The 15,000-nt window shown below is 39.9% G+C and overlaps 1 protein-coding gene across 1 annotated transcript in view; it reads left to right on the top strand.

Annotated features, from left to right (window-relative positions):
* Window positions 1-15,000, top strand: part of LOC137992529 (intermembrane lipid transfer protein VPS13A-like) — a 139,218-nt gene that overhangs the window by 101,223 nt on the left and 22,995 nt on the right. The window contains exons 69-83 of the mRNA XM_068837896.1: window positions 772-870; window positions 2,064-2,168; window positions 3,296-3,382; window positions 4,371-4,439; window positions 6,072-6,197; window positions 7,068-7,201; window positions 7,544-7,670; window positions 8,672-8,791; window positions 10,041-10,150; window positions 10,250-10,406; window positions 11,134-11,268; window positions 12,114-12,195; window positions 12,784-12,853; window positions 13,511-13,616; window positions 14,651-14,716. Coding sequence (XP_068693997.1) covers window positions 772-870; window positions 2,064-2,168; window positions 3,296-3,382; window positions 4,371-4,439; window positions 6,072-6,197; window positions 7,068-7,201; window positions 7,544-7,670; window positions 8,672-8,791; window positions 10,041-10,150; window positions 10,250-10,406; window positions 11,134-11,268; window positions 12,114-12,195; window positions 12,784-12,853; window positions 13,511-13,616; window positions 14,651-14,716 — 1,593 coding nt within the window. The remainder of the gene's footprint in view (window positions 1-771; window positions 871-2,063; window positions 2,169-3,295; window positions 3,383-4,370; window positions 4,440-6,071; window positions 6,198-7,067; window positions 7,202-7,543; window positions 7,671-8,671; window positions 8,792-10,040; window positions 10,151-10,249; window positions 10,407-11,133; window positions 11,269-12,113; window positions 12,196-12,783; window positions 12,854-13,510; window positions 13,617-14,650; window positions 14,717-15,000) is intronic.

The following is a 15,000-nucleotide window of genomic DNA, read 5'->3' as shown; positions in this document are numbered from 1 at the left end:
ACATTAGAAAGAATATTTATTCACACAGGAAACAGAATCTATTGTTCCTGCCATGCAACATGGCTGCCATGCAAAACCTCTATAACTTTACATTGCGTCACATACTTTCTTAAGTTGTTGTCGAATGCAATTTTATTGATACATGTTTTAATTTTTGCTTTGTCATTTACCTGTAACAATTGTGTACCTGTTGTGTGGATATACGGCATACAAAAGTCTAAAGAGCCAAAAATAAAATAGGTTTCGTTTGATCCTTTGGGAAATTGATGAATTTCAAAGATACAGGAAATCTTGGAGTCGCACCCATGCTCGACTTTAGTTGTAGTGCTTTAAACGGGATTATGATAGCTCAGCTGAGTCGCATGCACTAGTTGTTTTAACACACCTTTTTTTCAAATTGATGCTGCACTTTGATAACCATACAATGCTATCATTGCAATAGAGCGAGTTTCAATCGAGTGTCGTAAACCTAAACCAAAGTAATTACTTTGGCGAATCAAAAAGGACGGAGACAATCCAGTAAACCAATCAAAACTCGAAGAAATTAAATTACTCGTAGCAGACACAAAGCGCGGGAAAATCTGCACGCGCGAGCCACGGTTGGTTTTGGTTTCTCTTCTGATTGGTTGAAAAAATGGCGCGAGAACTTTGAACCAATCACTGAGTGAAGTAATGCAAAACCAAAGCAATTCACCAATTACTTTCGACACTCAATTGAAAACCGCTCTATTGTAACGAGTAGGCTGTAATTTCTATTGATCTTTGTTTTAGGCTTCAGATGATGACACTGTTATCCCTCATCCTGGATCTCTCAAGGAGCCTGTTATGTTTTCATATCGTCGGAAAGGAAATATCTTTGCCAAAAGGACGGTGAGTCATCTTTGTTCGCAATACATATTAATTTCACTATGCGGGGACCTTTTACAGAAGAAAACCATGAAATACATTCAGATTTTGTGTATTGGACAACCCTAGTCAAGCCGATTCTGTTTGTGTGTATTTGGGCAACCTTCCTTGGAGTCGGGTCGTCTCTTGCTGTTTACGATTCATCTTACGGATGGCAGAACAAAAACCAGGCGTAAATTGCCTTTTGGTCGCATGTGGGGCTAATTAAAAATACAGTTGTATAGTATGCTTCGATCATTCGATCATTCTCGAAATTCATTAGTAAATATACGACAAGCTTGTGTTCCTGAAGTCGTGGACTGCCAGATATTTTTCGCAATTTCAAAATACGTTTGCTTTCCTGTTATGGATGACTCATGAATAAGCGACGTATTGCTCAGTTTGAAGCAAACCTCCGCTCCAACAAAACCACGGAAAATAGTGTTAATAGTCAAAGAAAGAAATTTTTGTCCCAAATAAGTGAATTTCAAATCGCTCCTTTTTGTTCTCAAATTTCTTGGCCGCCGCGATCTTTAAAATTGTGACGAGACTCAGTTATCGTATTCCTGAAACTTTCACCTCTCATCTCTACAAAAATTTAAATTTGATTTGTTTCCGGGATTTTCCAAGATTAAAATATCCTTTAAAACCGACGTTTCGACCAGTTTTACTGGTTTTCTTCAGGTTGTTTGTTATGCAAAAATATCTCTGTATCTGAACAATAGGACGTCATATGCAATCACATGTTCTTAAAGCCAAGGAACATGATATTACAGTTCGGCGGAGGCGACGGAGTTGAAATTTTAAACTAGAATTCCTACAGGTTTTGGAACGGGTAGGAGACAGTGCGGCCCAGTGGTTAGGGCGCTTGCCTTGAGATCCGGGGATCCCGGGTTCAACACACGTTCTGACCAATGGTTGGATTTGTTCCTGGTAATACCTGGTTCAACTTCTCAGCTGCACTTGTAAATAGCCAACTGGTTTGCCCCTGGCCCAGTTGGGATTCTTAACAGTTGTTGTTGAATGTTCTGTTCTGTCGTTTCGTTGTGTTTCATTGGCCCTGAAAAGCCCCTATGGGGAGTGGTCAATTAAGTATGTATGTATGTATGTATGTATGTATGTAACGGGTAGTCAAAGGTGAAGGTCGCCATTAACACAATTCTTCCAACATGTTTTAGGCCCGCGTTCGTTTAGCCACCGGTGAATGGTCGATGAAGTTTTCTTTGGATGCGGCTGGCAGTGGAGGGTTGATTAAAGTCAACAAGGATGGAAAATTACATGAGGTAACACATTATTATTTAGCTTTTAAAAGAGTTTGTTTTCGCATGTGCTCGGACAATTTATTCGGAATGATTTAACATGGAGTGAACACATTACCCTGAGTGGTTTCTAAGGCATAGAAGCGCTTACACATATCCCGCGATTTGCGGTGCGGTCATGTTTCAGCCGCTGACCTCTTTTCCATTTACATTGCTCTGGTAAGATCCATTTTAGAATGCTGCTGCATAGAATGGCAATGCGCCCTAACCAATTAGTTATTAAACTAACTCGAGAGAATTCAGGAACTAGCCTTGCTTAATATCTCTATCCTGGGCAATCAAATAGATGCCAGGTGTGGTGACCTTTGTGCGAAAACTCTGGAGGACATTCATAAGGGTGGCCTTCTTTCGTAGCATCTGACACAGACCAGGGGGTGGGTGCGGGGAATACAAGAAATTTACTAGAAATTCAAGCAACCGGAGCCTTCTGAAGCGTTGAACGGGCCGTTTGAAGCAAAGTAAGGTGCTTTTACAATGTTTGATAACAAATCATACCCATAACATTTATAGTTTGATGATAGAGCAAGTTTCAATCTAGTGTCGTAAAACCAAAACCACAGTAATTACTAGGACTGAGACGATCCAGTAACCCAATCAAAACTCGTAGTAATTACACGTAGCCGACACAAAGCGCGGGAAAATGTGCACGCGCGGGCCACGATTGGTTTTGGTTTCACTTCTGATTGGTTGAAAAAATGGCGCTAGAACTTTGAACCAATCACTGAGTGAAGTAATGCAAATCCAAAGCAATTCGCTAATTACTTTCGGCACTCAGTTGAAAGCCGCTTTGTTTGTTGTAAAATTTGCCTTTGAAAGCCAGTCCCTAGAGTTCTGTCCTATGACCAATTTGTAAGCTTTTCTTATTCTTATTTTCGTCTTGATTTGTAAACACATGTGCCTTATTTTATGCGATATTATGAAAATTCAAATAAACTTATGTAAGCTCCTTTAAAAAATAACATGAAACAAAATAAGATGTATTTTTTCATGTGGTCGACATGATGCATCTGGTGCGTCTTTGGCCAGAGTGATTATTCAATTCAAAATCCAAGTCATTTGCTCATTTAGTGTTTACAACTGTTGCTGCATAGGTTGGTGTGCAGACTACCCTGTCCTACTTCAGCTTAACAAAGATTGTAGAATTTGCACCATTCCATCTGATCAACAATGCCACAGAGGTGAGACAACTCAGTCGCTGTTAACCCTTGAGCAAGTTTAAGGCCAGTTACATGCATAAATCTTTAATTTTCCCGCATGCGCTTATGTGAGGGAAACTTAGCATCGGTTTTCCAGTCATGTTCTAAACTGAACAAAAAGACTTTCCAGGACAAGACATTAATTCGTGAAATTGGTTATGTGTTTGGTCCTTAAGGGGAACAAGAGATTTAGCTTCGCGTTTTCATGAAAGGTCAAAGGGCAAGCGCCAGGAAGTTGCTTATCGGAAAAGCGTAAAAATTCTCATATTTTAACTTGCTTCTCCCTTTGGAGAGTTCTCTCAATATTTGAAGCAAACAGTGAAGAGATTAAGTAAAATGAAACAAGGATCTTTGATTTATGGCAAAACGCAAAGTTCATCCTGACGTTTCCCGTTGCCATAAATCTCTGTAATGATTTCCAAAATCACTTTAGTGGCACGGCTTGTGACTGGAACCAGCTATTTAAGCCAGCAGCTAATTTTGTTGTTTAGACGAGCCATGGGGCTTTTAAAGAAAAATGTAGAGAAAGTCGTTTTAAATGAAACTTGACCGGGTAGCTTCGCTTGTGAGTCGCTCAAGTGCTATCTCGTTTTTCAGTTGCTATTTTTCGTGTAGTTTAATCAGCGATTTTACTAGGATTTCAAATTCCACCTGTAAACTTCCGGTGATTCCACTGAAGTTTATGCTAATTTGTCCGTAGTTAACAGATTAGACTCTTATTCTTAGTATCTTTTATGCCGTGCACACATAACCCAGGTTCATCCGGCTTCAGCTGAGATGTGATGTACTTCATAGAAAAAGCATTGCCAAGGGCCGGTCCCTTTCATTGTTTTGTTATTGTTGTTGCTACGTTTACCTGCATAAGTTTCTACGTTTGCATGCGTGAAAAGGTTAACTGCAGAAAATACTTGCAATTTAGCTTTTGGCAATTGGACGCAAGGGATTGAGCAATGATCGTGTTCTTTTGCAGTATCCACTGTCGTTAACAGACTCACCAGACCTGGCAGCAGCATCCTGGGTGACAGTGCAACCGGGAAAGGTAAAATCCACCACTTTCGGTGTATTTGTTTTTAATTTTATTTTTTCATTTACAATACAATTTTTACAATACTAACAATATATACTCCGTGCAAAGCTGTCATCATTAACGATAAAAATAACAGATAAGGTAACTAACGTCACAAATGTGGTGAGGTAGTCACGATCCATTTTAGCGAAGGAGTTGAGATCAAAATGAGACCGAGAAGCCTTAACAGCGCTGTAATTGCGACTGTTGTCTGTTTATTAAATTTACAAAGGTTGAGAGAGTGAGTGACAGGCCTGCACGGACTCCTCGTGTGGTTTTGGCGGTCGCCTCGCATGATAGCCTTACAGTTAAATTTATGATATTTACTTCTTTTGTACGATATTATCAGAGGTTTCAAATAAATAGTTTTCAGCAAAGGCTGATTTTGTATTAGACTCCACGATTTTGAGATTTTTTTTGCTATCAGGTTTCTTAAGTCAGCCTTAAGTCATGTTTGAAACAGACTTAAGAACTGCTTAGGTTGTTTGAGTTTGCCGACACCTAAGACAGAAATCATGCCTCTGGGACTTAGCGGTTCGCACCCTTCATTTTCACTAAGGCGACTTAAGAGATTACTAAGTCAGACTACTTAGTGGTCTAATGTGAACCCAACAGGTGTTTCTGTCCGCTTATTGACAATAAAAATTAGCCAATGAGCGCGCGAGAATTTTGCAGTCATTGTTAAATTGATTTTTGCGCGCAACCAGACCATTCCAGCTAATATTAAATTATCACCCATTGGACTGAGAATGGTCACTCGTGCAAGAACTCGCTGTCAAAAAGCAGCCTGGTCCCAGTTGTTCAAAAGGTGGATAACGCTATCCACCGGATAAGTCACTATCCATTTGGTTAGCGCAATTGGTTTCGCAATGACTTTCTCATTGGATAGTGATTTATCCGGCGGATATCGCTATCCATCGTTTGAACAACTGGGGCCTGATCTGTGAAATTGCCGTAACATAGACCTTGTATTGGAGGTCCTAGTTATGGACTCCACTGTTAAGTATGGATTCGCGCTGTTGTTGTTCACCACTTTATCATTCCAGTTTGTAAAATCTCTTACCGCTGTTTGAGGATTCTCCAATAACAGCAGAACTTGTTACCTGGTGTAGGAGTCACAAAGTGTCCCTCTAACCATCCTTAACCACGACCCCAACCAAGAAGTATTTACTTGAAGACATGAATGCTTAAGGAGAGATCTTGTGGCACATAGTGATGACTATGCAAAGTACCATTAGTCTCATTATGTAGCCGTATTGGACATGTGTGTTCCACAAATGCTTAACTTGATTTGGTCGTTCCACGTCATTGTTTTGGAGAGGACGGAGAAGAAATGGAACCAAAGATAAAAGCCATGTGCAATGTTTGGGAATCCCTGATTTTGTTTAGTGAGCCAATTATTGTCCGGGCGTTTATTTCTTTCTTTTTCTTAGGTGCTCAGGGTCCATTTATATCTTCACCATTCCCTTGTTTAGAAGATTTTAAATATTGGACCAGTTATTTTACTGTTCATCACATCACCCACACCATTATGTCGGAGGATAAAACTTCGTCTGTCTACCGTATATTTTTTTTGATGAGTACTTCTTTCCCTTTTATCCGCAGTGTGTACCATTTTGGCCAATTTCATGTCCATCCAAGAATCTTGCCCTCACATTTAGTGATAGCACTGAAGTTTCTCCCCGCTTTAACTTTGAACCTGATGTGACCTTTGTGCTGAAAATAAACAAGGTACAAACAAACGTGTTCCAGAATTTGCCAAGGAGGGTTTTTATAAGGACTCTTTACATAGATTTAGCTAAATGACGTGTTTTGGCTGTCAATTTCTAGTGGTAAATCGAAATGAAGTAAGATGAAATGTAACGTTTAATTGCTCATTTGGACTGACCAATTAAAAGGTTGCATAAATCCTTGAGATGGGTCTAGAAGCAACCAGAATCAGCCATAGTAGGCAACACAAGGGACTTTAAGCAAGGACAACTTCAATCTCGACGAAAACATGACTTTAAAATATAAATTATATGGCGCTGTCGTGAGTATTTCGCAATGATTCCATCTTATTCACGTTGAACAATACAGGCGAAGTATCGTACAATCGGAATTGTACAAACGGTTGTTACAAGTGAAGGTTAAAAAGGAAAATGAAGGATTCATTGTTACATGCTCACGCTGTTGTCTTAAACTGAAATTCCGTCATTTTTTTGTTGTTTTGTGGAGTGCGGCAAAACATAAACTAAAACACGCGGTTGCTTCGTTGTGTTCACCAGGTCAGTTGCAGCCCACCTGCGGCCAAAACATCACGAACCATCAATTTACTCGCGAGTGTTTATATAATCCCGCCAGATACGTAGGCTGTGAAAGGCGTACCACACGATTATTTCTTCTTTTTTAACCAATCATATTCTTGCTTTGTGGCTTTGTAGTTGCCGTAACCGTTGCTGTTGCTCAAACTCCTTACTCTCGTTTGTTGCATGTGGACTTTTTGCATTCTTCCCTCTAGTAATTGTTGTGTCCTGTGTTGTTGGTGTTCCCTTAGGTGCCTTTAGAGATTGCGTGTCCAAGGTCCACGTTTACCTTAATTGTTATTCGTTGTATTTTAAGGTCGAAGCCGTGTGTGCTGATATGCTTGCTAAAGATTCTGCCGCCATCATCACCATCACTCCATACTACCGTGGAGCAGCACCAGTTAGATTGGAAAATTGCACACAGTTTGACATTTGCTACAAACAACGAGGGTAAAATAGCTTATAGCCTTTATCTCGGGTTGTGCATTGACAGGAAGATTAAAAGAGAAATGTGGTTCGTTTTACTCGTGGTCAATTAGGTCGAAAAGAACAAATGTAATTTAAACTTGAGGGAGATTTAATATGCAGCAAACAGCGGACCTTCTGTAATACCGAATGCCAGTCGTTGCCATATGGTATTGAATCTCCAACATAAACAGAGATTTTATATCAAAACAAGGGTCCTAGATCGTACAGAAAACGAACAAACTTCGATTCCCAAACCTTTATTCAGACAGGTTATGGACACATAGGCTCAATTGCTCTCCTGTGTCCTTTTTCTCTTTTTGCTAGTTGCAAAGAACACTGTTTGCATCCAAACCAATGCGTCCTTTTCACGTGGGATGAGCCTTCGTGCAGTAAAGAGTTCGTTTGGTTTGTGAAAGGATCACAAGAGATGACTGCAGCTGACTTGTCAAAGGTAATAATGTGATTACATTGACATCACTGTGTAGTTGGTCAGGCCTAGGGGGTTCAAAAAGGTGGCTTCGAAGGTCATCAGATCTCACGGAGTTATCAATTGTATGAGGATGTATCCAGCGCATAGAGCCATTCACCCGCTTTGAATAACGCAGGCCGGACGATCCCACCGGGATTACATTCCCTACCTCTTGGGAACAGTTTGCAAGTTCATCAATGTCACTAAAGGTTATTGAGCAAGTGCTCTGAGATGGTCCTACTGTTTATAGTCCGTACGCAATAACGCTTGAAAGTGTAATTATTCGCCAAAGCCATTACGAAGCCAGCACTTTCTCGTCAGTTATTAAACGACCCTGAATGTTAAAGCCATGCATGCACTCAAGAATTGACACAATGTTTGATTCTCCGGAAAAAAAGACTCTTACAGAAATACATGGATGCTATCAGCTACTTGTTGATCGTTGAGACAAAATTGTGGCACTGCACCAACGTTTGGAGTGCCGAGCACACCTCCAGAGATACGCTGGGCGCCTCTGTAATTTCTGGCACGGGTGCCTGATATGCCTTCTGTTTGTTCTGTTTACTTACGAAAAACGTGAAAAACATAGGTACGGTACCGAGATTTCGGAGTGCCGTGCTAGATTTTTGTGCTAGTGTAAAGCGGGCTATAGTTGAGGTCCTTTTTCAATTAAATAATGGAATTTCCTTCCAAGAAGTTATTTCAGTTGATTTTGTTGGCCACGGATTTTTTTATAGATTCAAAGTAACAGTTTCAACACCGTTTACCGGGTTGATGGCTCTTTGAAGCACCATTTGTTTCAGGAAGGTTCTAGAGTTTCTTGACAGCATCTTTTTTATTAAAAATTAAAACATTTTTCTCGTACGATCTTGTCGTAAATAGTTCTTGTGTACAAGTTGTGAATTTCACTTTCCAAGGGAAATGGCAATGGTCTTTGCTGTTCATGTTCGTTTCAACTTGTTTATTTCTTTCTTTCTTTGTAGACAAGATGGGGAGAGTTTGAACATGAAAGTAAGAAGTTCTATTGGGCAACATTTCTGGAGGGATTACAAAGAGTGTTGCTAATTATTGATGACTTCACACTGGCTTTCAGAGCGCAAGTGGTAAGGGATCTCTCAGTAATACAACTGCTTGCCTCAGTTGTTCAGGGGATAACTTTATCCGGTGGATAAGTCACTGTTTCATTCGTGCAGAGATTTCAGTATTTTTCTCACATATCCGTCATTAGTATCACTCAACTAGTGGACTAATGGAAATCCTGATTTTAATTGGCTACGCAACTAGAGGACTATTGGTAATAGTCGTCTTGTAGCGAAAAGCATGACCCTTCTTCACAGGTGAAGATAACATGTTATTTTCACACATGAAAAGATCACTGTTGCTATGGGTACATATGAAAATCGCGCCTTTCAATGCCTTTCGTGAAATGATTTAGTATTTCATTTGGTGTTTGTATAATAAATAGAATATTACATGGCCGCTTGGAGATACGAAGTTTCTATTCGAGTGATCACTGTTGCTATGGTTACATATGAAAATCGCACCTTTCAATGCCTTTCGTGAAATGATTTAGTATTTCATTTGGTGTTTGTATAATAAATAGAATATTACATGGCCGCTTGGAGATACGAAGTTTCTATTCGAGTGATCACTGTTGCTATGGTTACATATGAAAATCGCACCTTTCAATGCCTTTCGTGAAATGATTTAGTATTTCATTTGGTGTTTGTGTAATAAATAGAATATTACATGGCCGCTTGGAGATACGAAGTTTCTATTCGAGTGTTGAAAAACTGCAACTATCACCTCAACATACTTTTCCACTTTTCCATACAAAACCGAGCAATGAAGGGGAATGCGTTCAATACCGGGTTGACGTCACAAAGTGCTTTGAAAGTTCTTTGAAAACAACGATGCAAATTAATTTGTGACGTCAACCCAGCATCGAACCCATTTCTTTTCATTGCTCAGTTATCAAAGGATGACCACTATTCCCATTTTTCAGAGCCAATAAAAAGTGACATTTCAATCAAACACGACGTATTTTGGATGATTTCGGAGAATAAATAAAGTAGAAAAGTGTGTTGAGGTGATCGGCACTGAGGAACGTTGTACCTTCTGCGCCTGATAAGCCTGCTTTAGTTCTATTCAAATGGCGCTAGTATGTCTCAGTTGTTTTGCGCGGTAGCCTCATCTAGCAACTGGAAGCTGGTCAGCTGGAAGCTGGTCGGTCTCAAAAGTGTATCATATCCCAAAGAGATGAATTCAGGATAAACTAACTTGTTTTGGTTAACTGTTCTTTATTGTGCTGTTAACGAGTAGATAATCAGATTTTTAAATCTCTGTTTGAAGGAACAAAAAGAACCAACCTCCCAGCGTATAACTTTAGGTCTGGAGGGCGTTGGTCTTTCACTTGTCAATGATGAGAAGAGTGTCGAGGTCGCCTACATCGGAATCAGACCGTAAGAATGAGCCGGCATCTTTGTTATGTTTTATCATAACTTTTATGCTTCGTGTCTGATTGACCCGCTAATTGGCTTTGTATTTGCCTGTTTTACTAGGAGTGATGTTATCTGGGAGGAACAGAGGAAGAAAGGGAGATGGAAGGCAATGAAAGTGCGTCTGTGTGATGAGTTGGAGGCCGCTTGGACAACAATACAAAATCAGCTATCTGCAGGAGCTACGCCTAACTACATTTACAAGACGGGCGATATAGAGGTAGTCATCGAGCCGTTTGATTGTGCATTACGCTTTTACCGCTTTGGAGGATGAAATGTCGTGACGTTTGTAATTTCTCCTTTTCAATGAGGCAAAGTATAAATGGGTTAAGTGGTGGTGTCATTGGTATGTCACGATGTTTGGTTAAAGTTTAATGAAGTTTCGCTTTTAACTCTTGTTGACATTTTAAATCGATCTGCCATTATTAAAATTGTTTAAAGAGATTGGACCAGAATATACTACAATCCTTTTAAATGGAGACCTACAAGACAGCCGTCCAGTGTTGTTGTATTTGAACCATTTCTCTTGGTTTTCTTTTGCTGAAATCTCCAACGGTCCACTAGGATCGGTTTCTTGACGTCCAGTAGGTCATTTGATAATTTTTCCTGTGACCTCCATCATTCAAAAATCGTCTTTTAGATTTCCCTTGTTTGCAAAATATGGTGTCGCTCTGCCTTTGCCGCACCCCAAAACAGCGTGGTAGCCATTGTGAGACTAAGTGCCCACTATCTCTTTCTCTCTTTGTGGCATGAACTGCGGGACACAGCTTGGACCTCATTACGCCGCTGTGTTCCACGCTTTGACTTTTTATTTTAAATCCCTCCATTTTTTTCGGTCTGAAAAGTGCAAACAATCCATTCTCGGATTATTGCTCTGAAGGGGTTCTACCCAAGCTGACACTACTTAATTGTTTAATGTCAATTTTCACTACTCTCTTTTAATATAGATTGATTTTCAACTGATGGAAATTGTACGCCCTAATCGTCAGGCAATCAGGAGGTCTTTTGCACCAGGTGTTTCTCTTGAGTATGTGGCATCACCAAACGAGTTGGAATTTAACGCCAAGATTAATTTTGTCCAGGTAAGAGGGGAAAAATCGTCACTTACATTTAGAAGTTTCTCAACCACACTGCTTTGCGCAGGTCTATTGTTTTTGCAGGCTCTCTGAAATTTAAGAGATTTGCAGTCATTGTGGGAATCTATCCAATTCTTTTTTATTCGAATATAAAAACAGGAGTCAACATATTAAACATGTAGAATATTTTATCAGACGTAATTTGACTTACCGTAGGAGCAAAGACGTCATTACAGAGGGGTATGTCGATGTCTTGAAAGATGTCCGCATGCGTCGTGTTCGTGTCGAAATAGAGCCGCCCACGTTCACTCAAGAAGGTCACAAAGCGGATGAAGTTTGGTGAATGCAAAGAAATCTTAACTGGTTACAGGAAGCAACACCTTCAGAATATGAAGAGACTTTCAGTTAGAATTTCAAGTTCATTTCCTCCATGTTAATTCACAGACCTGACTAAAAGACGTTTCTGTCAATCCAAAGGTAGCACCTCTCAGCAACCATTTTATGTATTAAAAACAGGAACGGTACGGTCAGACACAAAGGCATGTGGTTGAGAGATTTTTTTTTCAAAGCCAAGTAGAGCACAGCTAATCGAATTGACGTGTATATACAGATTGCCATTTTCAAATCATGGGGCAATCTCATAGGAACAGATCCTTTACTCTCTTTCCTTCCTGCCAGTTTGTAAATGGTATTTCTTGAAAGGAACTATTCGCTAGGACTAGTTCGGAATAGGAAAAATGTATGACAGTCAAAGAGGGTTTCCATTGGCAAAGCCCTCATTTGGATTGAAGTTATTCAACCTTTTTACTGCCGAATATAATTGCTGACCATTATTTTTTGTGTTCATGTAGATAGACAGCCAGGTTCCAGGCGCCACCTTCCAAACTGTTCTGTACCCAATACCTCCCCCTAAGTCTCTTGCTGCTGATAATGGTGAGTTGTGGTACATTGTGCATCATGATAGTCCTTTGTGATTCGCTGTAACTTAACAGCTCAAAGAAGAGTTTTGAAAGTCGCATTTTTCGAAGCCTTTTAAAAGGGTCTTCTAGGCTTACTTGGAAAAAGACCTTTTATTTTCGGCACAGATTTTTGGTGTGCAAATACTAATCGTTTAGAGGTTTTTTCAGGAATTGCTGACAATGTGATGCCTTACGATATCAAGTTTATACATAAGTCAAACCTCGGTGTAAATCCATTGGTTGCTTGAATCTCATAGAACTCTCACTCATTGTTTATGTTTTTGTGTGAGTGCAAGTTTAGGGTCCTTACATGATCATTTGGTGGAGTTGATATCTACAATCTTGGACAGAATAAAATGGGACAGAAATGCCCCCTTCCCCCCCAAATCAAGGATGAAGCCGCGTGAAGGCCAAAACGCGCCATTTTCCCATCACTGATTTTGGGGGGAGGGGTGGTCTCAATTTTCCATTTAATTTGTCCAAGATTGTAGATTGAATTATTTTAATGTTACTCTCAGTTTCATCAACGAAAATAATATTTTTCTTTCCTTTTTCTTCCCAGCTCCAAAGCCGTACATCGAATTAAGCCTTGCCACTAAACAGAAAGAGCGATCTCACGTGCAGGAAATCAAGTAAGTGGAGAAAGTAACGGTTTGCTTACAACGCTCTGAACGCTTGGATGACCCTGGGTTCCAACTATTGCACTAAGGTGGATAACATAAGATCCTTATGCAACGTTTCCTTACGTTCTACACAATTGTGTATTCCCAACCCTTTCGGGACTGAGTACACAAAAGGAAAATCCTCGTTATTGGATACGGAACTGAGGAAATAAACATGTTCAGTAGTTCAAAAAATAACGATGTTTCGGTATCTGCGACGGATCTAGAGTATTTATAGGTCGAAGGACCGATGTAAAAATGGTTATCCTTTCCGTGATTGTGTAGAGTTCCGCAGTTAAATAGTTTTAAAATTTGGGAAGCGACGGAAGTACTTGCGTCGTTTGTCTTGCTGATATCAATGTTTGCTTAGAGCAAAAGGACATGTCAGAGTCTCTCATTCGTCGGAATCTGCTCTTTGTTTTCATGACTTCCGCTCAAGTTGTCGAAACGTCAGTCAATGTCATCGAAATCAGTTCGTCTCAGGACTACACTCACCCGGGCGATCGAACCATTCACGAGTTTCGAATTGCTTAGGCTTCTAACTCACCGTCATTTCGATGTTGGACGATACAGGAAACGTTTTATTGTGCACTTTCCAATCATTTCTCTTACGTCTGTCCGTATCAGGTATTTTAAGGTTCTTATTCAAGAGATGGAAGTCAAAGCTGATATGGGCTTTCTGATGGCGCTGTTGGGACTGTTTTCCTCGGATACAATTGATCGGAGTCAGGAGGTAAAATCATCGATGATAATTTTTTTTTACTCTCTACCTTAAACTTGTCAACAGTATAAATCCCTTTACTAACCAAATAACCGGGCTGTGCTGTTAGTTGTATCCCGTGTTTTTTTCCAATTTCAAATTTTCTTCCTAGTGGAAAACACTAGGATGATCAACAAAATCGGAGGGTTTTCTGGCAGATTTGAATGATTTCGTGACTTGTTTGGTGTGAAGTCTCGAAGCGCTCTCTCGGCCAACGATTGCTTCTTGAGCTTGAGATCATGAATTTTGGGGAGAGTATTCACATTTACTCATGAAGTTCATGTTTCTCGCATTGTTTTGAGTTTACATTTCTTCAATAAGGTTTGCATTTGGTAATGAAAATTTTTCAACAAGTTGTGAAGCAAACCCTGTTTTTGCGCGCGTTTTCTCGAGGTGTCTATTTTTCTTGCCTTTTGATTGGCTCATTTGACGGCTTGAACCTCTTTTAGTGGGCTTTGATTGACAACCTTGCTGCGTGGCTTGGTGAAGTCAAAAGGTGGCATAAATTGCAAATGTCATGTCCTTGGAGTTTTGTTGTCGTGCGTTGTTTCGTGTGCTAGTGAGAAGTAATGTAAAATATCTGCATTGTTTAAGGGTAAACATATTTTCATAAACGCTCCGCTGTTGTATTTAGTTAGTGTGATGCTTAAAATAGTCAGAGTATTTCTTTCACGCCATCCTGCTTACATTACGTGTTGCATGATTATACGATTCCGCAACTCATGCCTCCTTTGACCCTCCTTTTGTGGATCAACAGAAGGGAGAGGAGGGGGAAAGAAGATTTCCTCTTTTGCATACAATGACACAGTAAATCCTTTACATGATTTTGTGGCACTGTTGGCCTTGCTGCTTTTTGTCTCCTGTGTTTTTTGTTTTTTTTTTTCTTTTTCCAGATGTGCCTTTCTGTTTAGTAAAAACGTTTAAATTTTAATTAAGGAATAATTCACCAAGGCAAAGGACGCAAATCAGTGAAACTTTGTCATTGCATTCGTTGTCTTTTTCCGCAGGCTATTGAGTATTCGCTGGACAAGCAACGGGTACATGACAGCCTCGGAGATGCATTTGCTGTACAGGTTGGAACATTGGTCCCATTACAGTCACAAACTATGCAGTATTGTCTTTGTTTTTATTTCTTCATTCTGTCTTTTTAAAGTATCTTCTAAAGGACACAAGACACCTAATATTAAAGACCGCTCACTTGGGATGCTGACAGTTTGCATGTTTGTCATTACAAAACGGGAACCCTCCATGTCATTGAAATGACAGGAACGAGTTTTGCAAAGTTAGGGTTAGGGTTAGGAACAAAAGCGAAAAACATAAACAGTAGGAAAGATACATTTTAAGCGGCTACTCATCT

Source organism: Montipora foliosa, chromosome 2 (assembly GCF_036669935.1).
Source record: "Montipora foliosa isolate CH-2021 chromosome 2, ASM3666993v2, whole genome shotgun sequence".
Classification (NCBI taxonomy): Eukaryota; Metazoa; Cnidaria; class Anthozoa; order Scleractinia; family Acroporidae; genus Montipora; species Montipora foliosa.
The sequence above is the reverse complement of the archived record's forward strand: the minus strand, read 5'-3'. Positions and strand labels throughout refer to the sequence as shown.